Source organism: Balaenoptera acutorostrata, unplaced genomic scaffold (genome assembly GCF_949987535.1).
Source record: "Balaenoptera acutorostrata unplaced genomic scaffold, mBalAcu1.1 scaffold_470, whole genome shotgun sequence".
Classification (NCBI taxonomy): Eukaryota; Metazoa; Chordata; class Mammalia; order Artiodactyla; family Balaenopteridae; genus Balaenoptera; species Balaenoptera acutorostrata.
The window spans coordinates 180607-199701 of record NW_026646408.1 but is presented as its reverse complement, the minus strand read 5'-3'; the positions used below and the strand labels follow the sequence as shown (position 1 = coordinate 199701).

General features: G+C 37.6%; 1 protein-coding gene across 7 annotated transcripts in view; it reads right to left on the bottom strand.

The window, feature by feature from the left end:
- Positions 1–215: 215 nt before the first annotated feature.
- The window catches only part of LOC130706890 (glucocorticoid-induced transcript 1 protein-like), a 143131-nt gene continuing 124251 nt past the window's right edge, over positions 216–19095 (bottom strand). For all 7 annotated transcript variants that reach the window (XR_009006934.1, XR_009006932.1, XR_009006933.1 and 4 more), the window contains one exon: positions 216–1152. Coding sequence is in view for 4 of the 7 variants with exons in the window: in XM_057539577.1 (XP_057395560.1) it covers positions 1009–1152 (144 nt within the window). In the remaining 3 variants the exon portion in view is untranslated. The remainder of the gene's footprint in view (positions 1153–19095) is intronic.

Genomic DNA, 19095 nt, shown 5'->3' with positions numbered 1-19095 from the left:
ACTCTTCAAGTCAAAAGCTGTGATCCACAAATAGAGAAGGTGTGACAAACAGGAAATTTTCTATTTCTCTCTCAAGGATTTTAGTTTTGGCTTTAAACAGAAAAAATATCCTTTAACATATATTTCCTTAGCCATGTGTTAATACTTTATAAATTATTTCCAGGAACTGTACAAGCTTTTCTTCAAAAATTACTTATACCAGCATACCTCGGAGATACTGCAGGTTTGGTTCCAGACCACCACAATAAAGCAAATATCGCAATAAAGAGAGTCACACAAATTTTTGGTTTCCCAGTGCATATAAAATTTATGTTTATACTATTACTGTAGTCTATTAAAGTGTTCAAAGGCATTACATCCTAAAAAAACAATATACATACCTTAATTAAAAATACTTTATTGCTAAAAAATGCTAATCATCATCTGAGCCTTCAGCAAGTCATAATCTTTTTACAATAGTAACAAAAAAGATCATTGAGGATGGATCACCATAACAAATATAATAATAATGAAAAAGTTTGAAATATTTAAAGAATTGCCAGAATGTGACCGAGAGACATAAAGTGAGCAAATGCTGTTGGAAAAAGGACGCCGATAGACTTGCTCCATGCAAGATTGCCAAAAACCTTCAATTTGTAAAAAAACACAATATCTGAGAAGCATAGTAAAGCAAAGCACAGTAAAACGAGATATGCCTGTATTTTCTAATACAGTTACTAGTCATTAATTTCTGTAGGAAAATAATTCCTAAAACTATAAGTCTCAAAAACCACACAATGTAGACTGATGTGCTATTTATTAAATATTAAATAATTTAAAAACTTTCAAAACCGAGATGATAAAAATACTTAGTCTAAAGTTTATTAAAAGAAATGGCTTTCTTCTTTGGTTGAATATATTTAATAACTGGGAAAATTTGATTAAATTAATTTTCTTTACTGTGATCAAAATAGAAGAACTGCAGGATAATAAAACTGATTTTGATTTGCTTATTTTACCTGAGTAGCTTTATCTTTCATGCATGAAGGGTAATGAACATGAGGATCTCGTGGCCACTGTCCTGTGAGATAAGGTCCTGTTATCGTATCCAAAGAAGAGGTTCGCCTTATTGTACCAGAGGTTCGAACTTGATGAGATTTTGGCCTGTCCACTCTAAAAAAGTGAAAAAAGATTAGATTAGTCACTAATGAATAAAGTAAAACTTAAAATTATTTAACCCTCATGGTTTGTAAAATATCACTCTGTCAATTTTCCCTACAATATATATTTACCCTAAGAGCCCTCCTGCATGATGTGATGAAATTTATAGACCCTCTCCCAGAGGAAAATACATTCACATATTAAATTTTGCACACACTTCCAGGGCTGTCAACCCTACAAAGCCCATCCATTTTAGAGACCTACTCTAAAACCTGTATAGCATCTCCACTGCCATTACTTTATTTAAGACTTCATCATGTCTCAACTCCCAGTTTCCTAAATGCTATCTCTGCATCCACCCTAACTAAATCTTACAGTGCCACCTCCCTCCACTGCTTAAAAAAATTTCCATGGTTATTCACTGCCTTTAACTTAAAGCCCATTATTTTTCACAGTTCAGCTCCCATATACATCAATACTTGATGTCTTGCTACTCCTCCATAAACCCATGTTAACTACGAAATGCCATACAAACTAACTGCAACTTCCCAAATGTAAAACGCTCACTTCTCTGCCTCTATACCTTCTATTATCTCCTGCACCTAAAATGTTCTCCTTCCCTGTTCACTTGACAAAAACTTATCTTCAAGATCAGCTCAGGTGTCACACTGCCTCTGTGAAACCTTTCTCAATGCTCTTCTTTTCTCCATCTCTGTCCTTTTTAAAGATATACGCACTCTCCTCTGTTTGCGTGGAGCCCTAAATTTGTCTTTTTTCCCCAACTAGAGCATACGTTTGGTCCCTACAGACTGAAAAGAAGTTGATGCTCAATACTTATGAATTGATTCACAGCTACACAAAAATAACATGTATAAAGAATCTTATATTTTAATTCAGCTTCCTCATTTATGGATGAAGAATTTGAAGCCCAGAGGGATAAACTTAAATTGTCCAATGAAACAGAACTCCTACCAGGTGATAGAGGTAAAAAGGAACGGAGATATCCAGACATTCTACACAGTTCAATCAATCTACTATAATAATCTACTTCTCCTCTCCATATAGGTACCATAGGTACCTCTGCTGAAAATTAAAATGATCATACTGAACTCTATCGTTTCTTTACAAAGAAACTATAAAGGATTTTTCATACATGCATCTCAAATAAGTTACTACTAATGTGCATTGAATAATAAAATCCAGTGGATTACAAGCACCAAGGCTCAGTCTTACTCAGAGTTATATCTCACATCAAACAAAATGTCTTGCACATTACAGAGGGCCAAGAAACATTTGTTATTGAATACTGTCCTTTAACTACCCTTCTGAAACCAAAATACAAAATTGGGTTTTTTTAATCGGAAAACAAAAGAAAATGGAGCATACTGTGAACTATCGTATTATTTACATACAGTCGTCCTCAGTTCTGTGGGGGACTGGTTCTAGGACCCTCACGGATACCAGAATCTGAGGAAGCTCAAGTCCCTTACGTTTGGCCATCCACCTCTCCGGGTTCCACATCCTTGGACACAGAGGGCTGGAGGGCCAATTTTATCTTACAACTGCAGTTCTGATTTCTTCTTTGACCCAAGAGTGTTAGAGAAGATCTGAAAATTACAAAATTTCCTTCCTATCTTTATTACTTAGCTCTCATTTTATTTTGCCATAGGCAGAGAGTCTAGGACAATCTATGTCTACTCTTTGGGATCACCTGAAATTTTATTTGTGACCAAAAATCATGGTCAATTTTTATAAATATTTCATGAGTCACGGAGAACATATATTTTCTGTTTTCAGAATAGTTATTTTTCTTGTACATCAGCTGAAATAAAAATATAGAATATATTAATAAGAAAATTATTAGCTTTATCTGTCACAGACTTAGAGAACTACTCAAGTTTCTAAACTACTCTTGAGATATAACAATTCTCTTTATCTCTTGCAATTTTTATCATTTAAATTTAGTTCTGGGGAATTCCCTGGCAGTCCAGTGGTTAGGACTCTGCACTTCCACTACAGGGGGCATGGGTTCAATCCCTGGTCATCGGGGATCTAAGATCCCGCAAGCTGCGCCGTGTGGCCAAAAACAAGAAACAAACAAAAAAAAGTTTATAGAAATTTAGTTCTGTATAATTTGGTTCCATATTGATTCATGACATCATCATTATGGCTTATATGCTTCACCATTGCAGTCTGTTCCATTTATTACTTTTAAGCTCTGCCAAATTGAACATTATCACCCCTTTATGCTTTCCTTCTATTATAATGTATCTGGTTTGCCTATTCTTTTATTTTCAATTTCTTTCAATCATGCTGTTTAGGTGCGACTCTTGTATACTGTATGTAATTAGGCTTTTTGAAAAAACTTTAGAGTATGTCTTCTCCTTATAAAAGGTATGTTCATCCCACTTATATTTATTGTTATAACAAACTTGATTAAACCTGTCATAACTTTTTTCTTCCTCCTATAAATGCTTCCTTGCTAGTTGTTTTCTATGTTTTACTGTTTACTTCTTTTTCTCCTTCTTACCTTTTCCCCTACCATAGGTAATTTAGAAGATATGCAGATTGTTTTTAGTTCTATTACTAGGAGTTACTTCTATTAATTCTTTTAAATATTTTTTCTGGCTATAAAAGCAATATGCACAAATTTTAGCAACTTTAGGAAACACGGAAAATTAACATGTCTCTTATAATCTGATTTATAATAATTTGTTTAAAACTTTTTAAAGTTACTTTACATTCCCTCCACCAAGAACAAAAAGACAAAAACAGTTTATCCCTTGAAAAAGAACATTTATAGCAATAAAAAAGGCCTACATAAAGGTCAGCCACAACCAGAAAATGAAAAGCCACTATATGCAAAAAACTTGTGCCTGAACTTTAAACTGCTCCAAACTATTATGAAAGTTGTATGTAGTCTACCTATAGTTATTAAAACTCCCGTTAACTTGGTGAACAATAGGGATAATTTTTATGTTTTATAGTACGTATATAAAGAATCTATAAACAAGTCCCTTGATACATATAATATTCTAATCTATACTTTTTTATTATATTGTTAATCACTGGACCTTTGTCTATACCTTCCAAAGGATCCCATTTCTCCCCTTAGTGTCCATTCTCTCTGATTAGCTACTGTCAGAACTGTGGTCTTCAAGTTATTTTGACTGAGTACTCCTAATAGTAAATATCTAAGTATGCAGCAATATGTGCAGTTATTTATTTATAAATGAGGTATATATTATATGACTAATATGTTATATATAGTGTAAACCTAAGTAGAAATTTACACATGATATAAAAATAAAAATATGTATGAAAAAAATGGAAGTTACATTTTCTTCCTGTATCTCATAAGTGGGTGGCCTTACTTCAGTGTGAAGACCACTGGGATAAGGGACTTTAAATTGGGTGCTCCCAAGGCCCAAGGACCAGTGGCGGTCATCAGCTTGGACTCTGAAAACCTAGGCTCCAACATTTGGTGTAGAAACACTCACCTTGTGCTGAGTATAAGAGGGGGACATTCTTACCAATGAAAGAGCCAAGAAACAGATTTGGCAACCTTATTCTGGGACAGCGCGGACCGGAACTTTTGGTGTCATTAAATTCATGAGTTTTCTTGTATTGTCCCTTAACCAAAAGGAGCTTTTGTACTTTTAAATGTTGTATAAATGTGTTATATTGGGTGAGAGCCTGAGGTTTTTGAACTGGAAACTTCCTGAAATTTATTATCTCCATGTGGTTACCATAAAGATAATGTAATAAAAGGGAAAAATATGAATTGGGTGCTAAATTCAATCTACAGATTGGCCAGTTAGCTCTAATTCTGTGATATAACCGCTAATGCTTAATTGTGTTAAGAATGTGTAAACAAGCATCACACATTACCAATACCAAAAAAACAAAAACGGTCTGCCTTAAGTAGAAAGAATAAGGTAGGACAACATGGTATCGATATCCTGTTATAAAATTCGCTCTACCAGGGACATCCCTGGTGGCCTAGTGGGGGGGACTCTGCGCTCCCAATGCGGGGGGCCTGGGTTCGATCCCTGGTCGGGGAACTAGATCCCACATGCATGCCACAAGTAAGAGCCTGCATGCCACAAATGGGAGCCCACATACCGCAATGAGGATCCCGTGTGCCGCAACTAAGACCCAGCACAGCCAAGATAAATAATAAATAAATAAAGAAATATAAAAAAAAAATTCCCTCTACCAGTCATGATTTTTTTAAAAATTATAGTATATGAAGTAAATATACTTGAAAGGTTATATTTCAAACATATGCTTTAAAAGACTCTCGGAAGATGGTGGAAGAGTAAGACGCGGAGATCACCTTCCTTCCCACTTATACATTAGAAATACATCTACACGTGGAACTGCTCCTACAGAACACCCACTGAATGCTGGCAGAAAACGTCAGACCTCCCAAAAGGCTCTTGGTGCTCCAGCCAGGCATCAGGGCTGTGCCTCTGAGGTGGGAGAGCCAAGTTCAGGACACTGGTCCACAAGAGACCTCCCAGCTCCACGTAATACCAAATGGCAAAAATCACTCAGAGATCTCCATCTCAACATCAAGACCCAGCTTCACTCAACGACCAGCAAGCTACAGTGCTGGACACCCTATGCCAAACAACTAGCAAGACAGGAACGCAGCCCCATCCATTAGCAGAGAGGCTGCCTAAAATCAGAATAAGGCCACAGACACCCCAAAATACACCACCAGACGTGGACGTGCCCACCAGAAAGACAAGATCCAGCCTCATCCCCCAGAACACAGGCACTAGTTCCCTCCACCAGGAAGCCTACACGACCCACTGAACCAACCTTAGCCACTGGGGACAGATACCAAAAACAACGGGAACTACGAACCTGCAGCCTGTGAAAAGGAGACCCCAAACACAGTAAGATAAGCAAAATGAGACAACAGAAAAACACACAGCAGATGAAGGAGCAGGGTCAAAACACACCAGACCTAACAAATGAAGAGGAAATAGGTAGTCTACCTGAAAAAGAATTCAGAATAATGATAGTAAGGATGATCCAAAATCTGGGAAACAGAATAGACAAAATGCAAGAAACATTTAACAAGGACATAGAAGAACTAAAGAGGAACCAAGCAACAATGAAAAAACACAATAAATGAAATGAAAAATACTCTAGATGGGATCAATAGCAGAATAACTGAGGCAGAAGAACGGATAAGTGACCTGGAAGATAAAATGGTGGAAATAACTACTGCAGAGCAAGATAAAGAAAAAAGAATGAAAAGAACTGAGGACAGTCTCAGAGACCTCTGGGACAACATTAAACGCACCAACATTCGAATTATAGGGGTTCCAGAAGAAGAAGAGAAAAAGAAAGGGACTGAGAAAATATTTGAAGAGATTATAGTTGAAAACTTCCCTAATATGGGAAAGGAAATAGTTAATCAAGTCCTGGAAGCACAGAGAGTCCCATACAGGATAAATCCAAGGAGAAACATGCCAAGACACATATTAATCAAACTGTCAAAAATTAAATATAAAGAAAACATATTAAAAGCAGCAAGGGAAAAACAACAAATAACACACAAGGGAATCCCCATAATGTTAACAGCTGATCTTTCAGCAGAAACTCTGCAAGCCAGAAGGGAGTGGCAGGATATACTTAAAGTCATGAAGGAGAAAAACCTACAACCAAGATTAATCTACCCAGCAAGGATCTCATTCAGATTTTATGCAGAAATTAAAACCTTTACAGACAAGCAAAAGCTGAGAGAGTTCAGGAACACCAAACCAGCTTTACAACAAATGCTAAAGGAACTTCTCTAGGCAAGAAACACAAGAGAAGGAAAACACCTACAATAACAAACCCAAAACATTTAAGAAAATGGGAATAGGAACATACATATCGATAATTACCTTAAATGTAAATGGATTAAATGCTCCACCAAAAGACACAGACTGGCTGAATGGATACAAAAACAAGACCCATATATATGCTGTCTACAAGAGACCCACTTCAGACCTAGAGACACATACAGACTGAAAGTGAGGGGATGGAAAAAGATATTCCATGCAAATGGAAATCAAAAGAAAGCTGGAGTAGCAATTCTCAGATCAGACAAAATAGACTTTAAAACAAAGACTATTACAAGAGACAAAGAAGGACACTATATAATGATCAAGGGATCGATCCAAGAGGAAGGTATAACAATTGTAAATATTTATGCACCCAACATAGGAGCACCTCAATACATAAGGCAAATACTAACAGCCATAAAAGGGGAAATCGACAGCAACACAATCATAGTAGGGGACTTTAACACCCCACTTTCACCAATGGACAGATCATCCAAAATGAAAATAAATAAGGAAACACAAGCTTTAAATGATACATTAAACAAGATGGACTTAATTGATATTTATAGGACATTCCACTCAAAAACAACAGAATACACATTTTTCTCAACTGCTCATGGAACATTCTCCAGGATAGATCATATCTTGGGTCACAAATCAAGCCTTGGTAAATTTAAGAAAATTGAAATCGTATCAAGTATCTTTTCCGACCACAACGCTATGAGACTAGATATCAATTACAGGAAAAGATCTGTAAAAAAGACAAACACACGGAGGCTACACAATACACTACTTAATAACGAAGTGATCACTGAAGAAATCAAAGGGGAAATCAAAAAATACCTAGAAACAAATGACAATGGAGACACGACGACCCAAAACCTATAGGACGCAGCAAAAGCAGTGCTAAGAGCGAAGTGTATAGCAATACAAGCCTACCTCAAGAAACAGGAAACATCTCGAATAAACAACCTAACCTTGCACCGGAAGCAATTAGAGAAAGAAGAACATAAAAACCCCAAAGCTAGCAGAAGGAAAGAAACCATAAAGATCAGATCAGAAATAAATGAAAAAGAAATGAAGGAGACAATAGCAAAAATCAGTGAAACTAAAAGCTGGTTCTTTGAGAAGATAAACAAAATTGATAAACCATTAGCCAGACTCATCAAGAGAAAGAGGGAGAAGACTCAAATCAATAGAATTAGAAATGAAAAAGGAGAAGTAACCACTGACACTGCAGAAATACAAAGGATCATGAGAGATTACTACAAGCAACTCTATGCCAATAAAATGGACAACCTGGAAGAAATGGACAGATTCTTAGAAATGCACAACCTGCCGAGACTGAACCAGGAAGAAATAGAAAATATGAACAGACCAATCACAAGCACTGAAATTGAAACTGTGATTAAAAATCTTCCAACAAACAAAATCCCAGGACCAGATGGCTTCACAGGAGAATTCTATCAAACATTTAGAGAAGAGCTAACACCTATCCTTCTCAAACTCTTCCAAAATATTGCAGAGGGAGGAACACTCCCCAACTCATTCTACGAGGCCACCATCACCCTGATACCAAAACCAGACAAAGATGTCACAAAGAAAGAAAACTACAGGCCAATATCACTGATGAACATAGATGCAAAAATCCTCAAAAAATACTAGCAAACAGAATCCAACAGCACATTAAAAGGATCATACACCATGATCAAGTGGGGTTTATCCCAGGAATGCAAGGATTCTTCAATATACGCAAATCAATCAACGTGATACACCATATCAACAAATTGAAGGAGAAAAACCATATGATCATCTCAATAGATGCAGAGAAAGCTTTCGACAAAATTCAACACCCATTTATGATAAAAGTCCTGCAGAAAGTAGGCATAGAGGGAACTTTCCTCAACATAATAAAGGCCATATATGACAAACCCACAGCCAACATTGTCCTCAATGGTGAAAAACTGAAACCATTTCCACTAAGATCAGGAACAAGACAAGGTTGCCCACTCTCACCACTATTATTCAACATAGTTTTGGAAGTGTTAGCCACAGCAATCAGAGAAGAAAAAGAAATAAAAGGAATCCAAATCGGAAAAGAAGAAGTAAAGCTGTCACTGTTTGCAGATGACATGATACTATACACAGAGAATCCTAAAGATGCTACCAGAAAACTACTAGAGCTAATCAATGAATTTGGTAAAGTAGCAGGATACAAAATTAATGCACAGAAATCTCTTGCATTTCTATACACTAATGACGAAAAATCTGAAAGTGAAATTAAGAAAACACTCCCGTTTACCATTGCAACAAAAAGAATAAAATATCTAGGAATAAACCTACCTAAGGAGACAAAAGACCTGTGTGCAGAAAATTATAAGACACTGATGAAAGAAATTAAAGATGATACAAATAGATGGAGAGATATACCATGTTCTTGGATTGGAAGATCAACATTGTGAAAATGACTCTACTACCCAAAGCAATCTACAGATTCAATGCAATCCCTATCAAACTACCACTGGCATTTTTCACAGAACTAGAACAAAAAATTTCACAATTGGTATGGAAACACAAAAGACCCCGAATAGCCAAAGCAATCTTGAGAACGAAAAATGGAGCTGGAGGAATCAGGCTCCTTGACTGCAGACTATATTACAAAGCTACAGTAATCAAGACAGTTTGGTACTGGCACAAAAATAGAAATATAGATCAATGGAACAGGATAGAAAGCCCAGAGATAAACCCACGCACATATGGTCACCTTATCTTTGATAAAGGAGGCAGGCATATACAGTGGAGAAAAGACAGTCTCTTCAATAAATGGTGCTGGGGGGCTTCCCTGGTGGCGCAGTGGTTGCAAATCTGCCTGCCAATGCAGGGGACACGGGTTCGAGCCCTGGTCTGGGAAGATCCCACATGCCGCGGAGCAACTAGGCCCGTGAGCCACACTTACTGAGCCTGCGCGTCTGGAGCCTGTGCTCCGCAACAAGAGAGGCCGCGATACTAAGAGGCCCGCGCACCGCAATGAAGAGTGGCCCCCGCTTGCCGCAACTGGAGAAAGCCCTCGCACAGAAACGAAGACCCAACACAGCCATAAATAAATAAATAAATTAATTAAATTAAAAAAAAAAGTGGTGCTGGGAAAATTGGACAGATATATGTAAAATTATGAAATTAGAACACTCCCTGACACCATACACAAAAATAAATTCAAAATGGATTAAAGACCTAAGTGTAAGGCCAGACACTATCAAACTCGTAGAGGAAAACATAGGCAGAACACTCTATGACATAAATCACAGCAAGATTCTTTTTGACCCAGTTCCTAGAGAAATGGAAATAAAAACACAAATAAACAAATGGGACCTAATGAAACTTAAAAGCTTTTGCACAGCAAAGGAAACCATAAACAAGACCAAAAGACAACCATCAGAATGGGAGAAAATATTTACAAATGAGGCAAATGACAAAGGATTAATCTCCAAGATTTACAAGCAGCTCATGCAGCTCAATAACAAAAACACGAACAACCCAATCCAAAAATGGGCAGAAGACCTAAATAGACATTTCTCCAAAAAAGATATACAGATTGCCAACAGACACATGAAAGAATACTCAACATCATTAATCATTAGAGAAATGCAAATCAAAACTACAATGAGATATCATCTCACACTGGTCAGAATGGCCATCATCAAAAAATCTACAAACAATAAATGCTGGAGAGGGTGTGGAGGAAAGGGAACCCTCTTGCACTGTTGGTGGGAATGTAAATTGATACAGCCACTATGGAGAACAGTATGGAGGTTCCTTACAAAACTAAAAATAGAACTACCATACGACACAGCAATCCCACTACTGGGCATATACCCTGAGAAAACCATAGTTCAAAAAGAGTCATGTACCAAAATGTTCATTGCAGCTCTATTTACAATAGCCAGGACATGGAAGCAACCTAAGTGTCCATCATCGGATGAATGGATAAAGAAGATGTGGCACATATATACAATGGAATATTACTCAGCCATAAAAAGAAATGAAATGGAGGTACTTGTAATGAGGTGGATGGAGTTAGAGTCTGTCATACAGAGTGAAGTAAGTCAGAAAGAGAAAAACAAATACAGTATGCTAACACATATATATGGAATCTAAGGGAAAAAAAAAAAAAGGCCATGAAGAACCTAGTGGCAAGACGGGAATAAAGACACAGACCTACTGGAGAATGGACTTGAGGATATGGGAAGGGGGAGGGGTGAGATGTGACAGGGTGAGAGAGTGTCATGGACATATATACACTACCAAATGTAAAATGGATAGCTAGTGGGAAGCAGCTGCATGGCACAGGGAGATCAGCTCGGTGCTTTGTGACCACCTAGAGGGGTGGGATGGGGAGGGTGGGAGGGAGGGAGATGCAAGGGGGAAGAGATATGGGAACATATGTATATGTATAACTGATTCACTTTGTTATGGGGCAGAAGCTAGCACACCATTGTAAAGCAATTGTTCTTCAATAAAGATGTTTAAAAACAACAACAACAACAACACACACACACACACACACAAGACTCTCACCATTGCTCACATAAGGAAAATTTCAAAGATATGTAGTTGTTAGTAATTTCCACGTAAATTATTTGAAGGGTTAAAATTCAAAATAAGTTTAAAAATTGGCAAGGATAGTACTCTTCCAAGATATGATTAGCTATAATAACCCCACTTAACCAAATATCAGTAGGGCCTTTTTTACCAACAGATTCATCATAAGCAGTGCGATTTACTTTAACTTATTAAATAAGTTATTAAATAAGACGACTTATTCCTATTATCCAAACTATCATGGCAATGAGTTAGACTTTAACTGCCTCAACATCTAAGCCTTGATTCTCCCAAATTTTTATTTATTTAATTTGCGGTATTATTGCCTACCAATTCAGGTATTACAATTTAGTGCAACAATAAAAATCAACACTGGTTTTGCATTATAGTAGTCCCCTCTTATCCTCACTTTCACTTTCCACAGTCAACCATGGTCTGAAAATATTAAATGGAAAATTCCAGAAATAATTCATAAGTTTAAGATTGGGGAGAAGAGTCAAGATGGCGGACTAGGAGCACATGGAATTCACGTCTCCACACAACTAGGGCACCTACCAGGCACCAGTGAGGGACCACAGACACCTAAGGGGAGGGGAGAAACCCCCAGTGACCAAGTAGGATGTGGGGCATGGGGGGAGTGAGAGGGGAAGAAGTGGAGGTGGGATGGACTGGCGCACCTGAGGGGTGGCTGGAGGAGGGGAAGGGATCCCACCCCCAAAGGGGGAAATTGGGGGACCACTGGGAGGGCAGAGGATCAAAAGGGAGCATGGCCAGTTCTCCCCTGCCCACTTGGGCCCTCAGGAGCCTGCTGAGATCCCGGTCCTGATCCTCTGCCCATGAATGTCCCCTCCAGCTGCATGGGTCCTGAGGGAGTGGGAGGGAGGGAAGGGAAAGCAAAAGTAAAGGCCAGACCTACTGGACTCAAACCCCTGAGGGGTGGCTGGGGGAGGGGAGGAGTTCCTACACCCAGCAGGACACACCCACGGTTAGGGGTCCAGCGGGGACTGGGGAGACCCCGGGAGAGATGGGGAGTGGGGGCGTGGAGGAATGGAAGGGAACGCGGCCAGTGCTTTCCCTGTCCACTTAGGCACCAGAGAGCCTGTTGGGCTCCTGGGCCTAATTCTCTGCCCTCAGAGCCTCCCTCCTGCTGCGCAGAGACCGAGCCCCATCCTTACACCCCCACCCAGGGCCCGACCTCTACACTCAGAGAACCCCTCCAATGAGCTGGGCCTAAACCGCACCCACACACCCTCACCCATGGCTTTGCCTCCAAACCCCAGAACTCCACACTCTGAAGGCCCTCCTTTGGATGTGCTGCCTCTCCCCTTCTGTAGGTCCTAAGTAGAGGCCCTGCCTGACACTTGAACATCACCCGCCCAGGCCCCGCCCCCAAGACCTTTTCTGGCTGCATGGGTCCTAAGCCTAGGCCCTGCCCCACCATAACCCCCACCAATGTCTAAGTTCCAACCCTGCCTAAACTCCGCCCCCCATAGCCAAGGCTTTTTTTTTTTTTTTCCTTTTTTCCGCTTTTAGATTGGGGTTCTGTTTTACCTTGTTGATTAATTGTTCTTCATTCATTTATATGTTTATTTTTTCTAATAAATGTTTTATTTTTCTAATTTTATTTTATTCTTTATGCTTTATTATTGTTCTGCTCCTTTTTGGCTTGTTCCCCCACCCCCCTTTTTTCTTTTTCTTTTTTCTGTTACAGTTTTATTTTACCTTGTTGCAGTTGTTTCAATTATATTATTATTTTTCCTAATATATTTTTGATCTTTCTAATTTTATTTTGTTTTTTATTCTTTGTTATTGTATTGCTCCTTTTCTTCTTCTTCTTTTTTTTTTTTTTTCCACGCCACATGCCTTACGGGATCTGGTTCCCAGGCCACAGGTTGCGCCCGAGCTCCTGTGGTGGCAGCTCCGAGTCCAAACCGCTGGACTAACAGAGAACCTCAGACCCCAGGGAATATAAATAGGAGTGAGGCCTCCCAGAGGTCCTCATCTCAGCACCAAGACCCGGATTTATCTAACTGCCTGCAAACTCCAGTGCTGGATGCCTCAGGCCAAATAATCTGTAAGACAGGAATACAGCCCCAACCATCAGAAAAAAAAATAAAATGACAAAAAGTATGTTACAAATGAAGAAGCAAGGTAAAAACCTACAAGACCAAATAAATGAAGGTGAAATAGGCAACCTACCTGAAAAAGAATTCAGAGTAATGATAGTAAAGATGATCCAAAATATAGGAAACAGAATGGAGAAAATAAAAGAAACATTTAACAAGGATCTAGAAGAACTAAAGAGCAAACAAACAGTGATGAACAATACAATAACTGAAATTAAAAATACTCTAGAAGAAATCAATAGCAGAAGAACTAAGGCAGAAGAACGGATAAGTGAGCTGGAAGATCAAATGGTGGAAATAACTGCCAGGGAGCAGAATAAAGAAAAAAGAATTAAAGAATTGAGGACAGTCTCAGAGACTCCTGGGACAATAGTAAACGCACCAATATTCGAATTATAGGGGTTCCAGGAGAAGAAGAGAAAAAGAAAGGGTTTGAGAAAATATTTGAAGAGATTGTAGTTGAAAACTTCCCTAACATGGGAAAGGAAATAGTCAATCAAGTCCAGGAAGCACAGAGAGTCCCATACAGGATAAACCCAAAGAGCAACATGCCAAGACACATATTAATCAAACTATCAAAAATTAAATACAAAGAAAAAAATATTAAAAGCAGCAAGGGAAAGGCAACAAATAACATAAAAGGGAATCCCCATAAGGTTAACAGCTGATCTTTCAGCAGAAACTCTGCAAGCCAGAAGGGAGTGGCAGGACATATTTAAAGTGATGAAGGGGAAAAAACCTACAACCAAGATTACTCTACCCAGCAAGGATCTCATTCATATTCAATGGAGAAATCAAAAGCTTTACAGACAAGCAAAAGCTAAGAGAATTCAGCACCACCAAACTAGCTTTACAACAAATGCTAAAGGAACTTCTCTAAGTGGGAAACACAAGAGAATAAAAAGACCCACAAAGACAAACCCAAATCAATTAAGACAATGGTAATAGGAACATACATATCGATAATCACCTTGAATGTAAGTAGATTAAATGCTCCAACCAAAAGACACAGACTGGCTGAATGGATACAAAAACAAGCCTGTCTATATGCTGTCTACAAGAAACCCACTTCACACCTAGGGACACATACAGACTGAAAGTGAGGGGATGGAAAAAGATATTCCATGCAAATGGAAATCACAAGAAAGCTGGAGCAGCAACACTCATATCAGATAAAATAGACTTTAAAATAAAGACTGTTACAAGAGACAAGAAAGGACACTACATAATGATCAATGGACCAATCCAAGAAGAAAACAAAACAATTGTAAATATTTATGCACCCAACATAGGAGCACCTCCATATATAAGGCAAATGCAAATGGCTTGAAAAGGAAAAATCGACAGTAACACAATAATAGGGGACTTTAACACCCCACTGACACCAATAGATCATCCAGACGGAAAATAAATAAGGAAACAGAAGCTTTAAATGACACAAGAGACCAGACAGACTTAATTGATATTGTTGGGACATTCCACCCCAAAGCAGAAGAATACACTTTCTTCTCAAATGCACACGGCACGTTCTCCAGAATAGATCACATTTGGGGTCACAAATCAAACCTTGGAAAATTTAAGAAAATTGAAATTGTATCAAGCATCTTTTCCGACCACAACACTGTGAGATCAGAGATCTATTACAGGAAAAAAAAACAGTAAAGAAAACACAAATACATGGAGGCTAAACAGTGTGCTGCTGAATAACCAAGAGATCACTGAAGAAATCAAAGAGGGAATCAAAAAATACCTAGAAACAAATGACAACAAAAACATGACGATCCAAAACCTATGGGATGCAGCAAAAGCAGTTCTAAGAGGGAAGTTCATAGCAATTCAAGCTCACTGCAAGAAAACTCTCAAATAAACATTCTAACCTTACACCTAAAGCAACTAGAAAAAGAAGAACAAAGAAAACCCAAAATTAGTGGGAGGAAAGAAATCATAAAGATCCGAGCAGAAATAAGTGAAATGGAAACAAACCAAACAATAGCAAAGATCAATAAAACTAAAGGCTGTTGCTTTAAGAAGATAAACAAAATTGGTAATCCTTTAGCCAGTCTCATCAAGAAAAGGAGGGCGAGTACTCAAATCAATAAAATTAGAATTGAAAAAGGAGAGATTACAACCGACACTGCAGAAATACAAAAGATCGTAAGAGACTACTACAAGCAACTATATGCCAATAAAATGGACAACCTGAAAGAAATGGACAAATTCTTGGAAAAGTACAACCTTCCAAGATTGAACCAGGAAGAATTAGAAAATATAAACAGACCAATCACAGGTAATGAAATTGAAACTGTGATTAAAAATCTTCCAACAAACAAAAGTCCAGGACCAGATGGCTTCACAGGTGAATTCTATCAAACATTTAGAGAAGAGTTAACACCTCTCCTCCTCAAACTCTTCCAAAAAACGGTGGAGGGAGGAACACTCCAAAACTCATTCTATGAGGCCACCATCACCCTGATACCAAAACCAGAAAAAGATATCACAAAAAAAGAAAATTATAGACCAATACCACTGATGAACATAGACGCAAAAATCCTCAACAAAATACTAACCAACAGAACCCAACAACACATTAAAAGGATCATACACTATGATAAAGTGGGATTTATCCCAGGGATGCAAGGATTCTTCAATAAACGCAAATCAATGTGATACACCATATTAACAATTTGAAGAATAAAAACCATATGATCATCTCAATAGATGCAGAAGAATCTTTTGACAAAACTCAACACCCATTTATGATAAAAACTCTCCAGAAAGTGGGCATAAAGGGAACCTACCTCAACATAATAAAGGCCATATATGACAAACCCACAGCAAACATCATTCTCAGTGGTGATAAACTGAAAGCATTTCCTCTAAGATCAGGAACAAGACAAGGATGTCCACTCTCGCCACTCTTACTCAACATAGTTTTGGAAGTCCTAGCCACGGCAATCAGAGAAGAAAAAGAAATAAAAGGAATACAAATGGGAAAAGAAGAAGTAAAACTGTCACTGTTTGCAGATGACATGATACTATACATAGAAAACCCTAAAGATGCCACCAGGAAACTACTAGAACTAATCAATGAATTTGGTAAGGCTGCAGGATACAAAATCAATGCACAGAAATCTCTTGCATTCCTATACACTAAGAACGAAAAATCAGAAAGAGAAATTAAGGAAACAATCCCACTGATCATTGCAACAAAAAGAATAAAATACCTAAAATACTCAAACAATCTTTGAATTTACAAGAGCTTAAATAATAACATTTAATAAAACATTGAATAAAAAATTAAGAGTAGCAATAAAATTGCTAAAATAAATATTCTAAAGTATGAAAGAAAATCAATTAAATAAATACTTATCATCATTACTTAAGCTAAACAGGCATCAGGAAAATAGTAATTTCATAGGTAGTGAAACCAGGTAACCACTACCACTAAACAAAACTTGCTGAATGTCTACTACTATATATGAAAAGCACTGTTCCGTGTACCAAGAGGAATTACAAAATCAGTTTCAGACTCTCCTCAAGGAATTTACATTCTGGTTGAGGGAGATACAATATGTACAATTAAACTATAATATAAAGTGGTATATTATGGCACATGCACACCAATGAAGGACAGGAAGCAAACAATGCAAAAAATAAATGAGGCAGCAGATAGCTAGAATGATGTACTCCAACTACATCAAGGGAAACTTTCAAGTAGTAAGGCTCTTACCATGCCACTTATAATCCTGTTGGTAACATCGCCTACTTAAATATTTGAGGATAAAATAGAGAATAACTAAATTCAGCAATAAAATATGATGGTTAGAAAAAAATCACATCTATTTCCAGTACTAGCATCATTGTTAGGACCAGAAAATGACTCCTCATGTAGCATTCTGTAAAAAGACTTGCTCATTATATCCATCTACAGGTTGTACTTTCCCCCTCCAATTCCCCTCCCTCATGAGGGAGCAGTGGTAGGCCTGGGGTTCCTCTGGGGTTCCTACTGAGGACTATACAAAATAATTATTGCTTTCTAACAGCCAATTGGAAATTTAACTTTAAAGTGATAATAGTATAATAGGTTTAAAAACAAGGAGCTGTATTAGATAACTCTGCATCTGAATAGCATACAAGGCATTACTCTAAATAGGCAAAACTGCTTAATATCTAACTGCCAGAGCACTGTAATATGAGGTTAAACTAATTGTTCCCAACAATTTTTACTTTAGTAGCAGTGACTGAAGATTGACTGGTTAGTGAGTTTGGAAATCTGATGGATTAAGAAGCTCACCTGAAGGAGAAAATTAACAAAGTTAAGTGGAATTTCTGCAAATTAAAAAAAAGTTATTATTAGAAACTTTAAGAACTTTAGCTACAGAGAAATATGAAACAAGCCACTACGCCTTCTAAACCAACCTTAACAGGTGGTAAAGAGGATGCAATATTTTTGAGTGACATAATGTAGCCATACAGAATGTAAACTAACACACGTAATAAAAAGTGCTCACATTCTTTTCTTGGACTTTAACACACTCCAACCTTTTTCATAGGTTCAGTGTGCATAAGTAACTAAAAAATAAAAATTGTTGATTCTCTGTGTTTAGCTCTCAAGAAAGATTATTCGCCAAAGCTCTCCATTAAACACTGATTATACAAGCAAAGCACATCTAAACTTAAGAAAGCATTTAAACCTTTTGAAAAAGAGCTATTATTCCTTCAACTACTGTGTAAAGACTATAACTGCATGAAACTTAGCCATTGTAACACCACCACCAAGAATAAACTGCTTCTTACTTTATTCAAAGTTTATTACCACTCTGAAGAATCCTCAAGCCATACATTTATTACAACTCTAAAGAATCCTCAAGCCATACAATTCAGCAAAATGCTTAAGATAACTAAGTAACAAATACCAATTTTTCCAGACCTTTCTACATAGAACTCACATTAAGTAACTAGTTTTACATAAAAATATCACATTAACAATGTTAGTCAGTAGTATCAAAACACACATATATAATAATACTTTGTCTTGAATTTAAGTTCCTAAAGTGTGTAAAATCTTTTTATGTTTTAACAATTATGTTCAAAAAGAAGCTGCCATTAAATCCCATAATGTGTGCGTGTGTGTATGCCTTAAATCACCTAGTATTGATTAGAAAAATGTTAAAGAATGGTTAAAAAAAAAAAAAAGGCAATACTTTTTAGTCAGTACAGTGTCAACATCTGGGCATGTCTGAGAAGTAATAGCAAAAGCTTTCTAATACAGTGTATCACCCAGAAATTAGATCTTGGGAGATCCTAGAACAAAAAGGCTCAAGGCCCTCAGGCATAGGTGGAACTAAGCAATGGATCTCAAAGATGGGATCCTGAGATGTGGC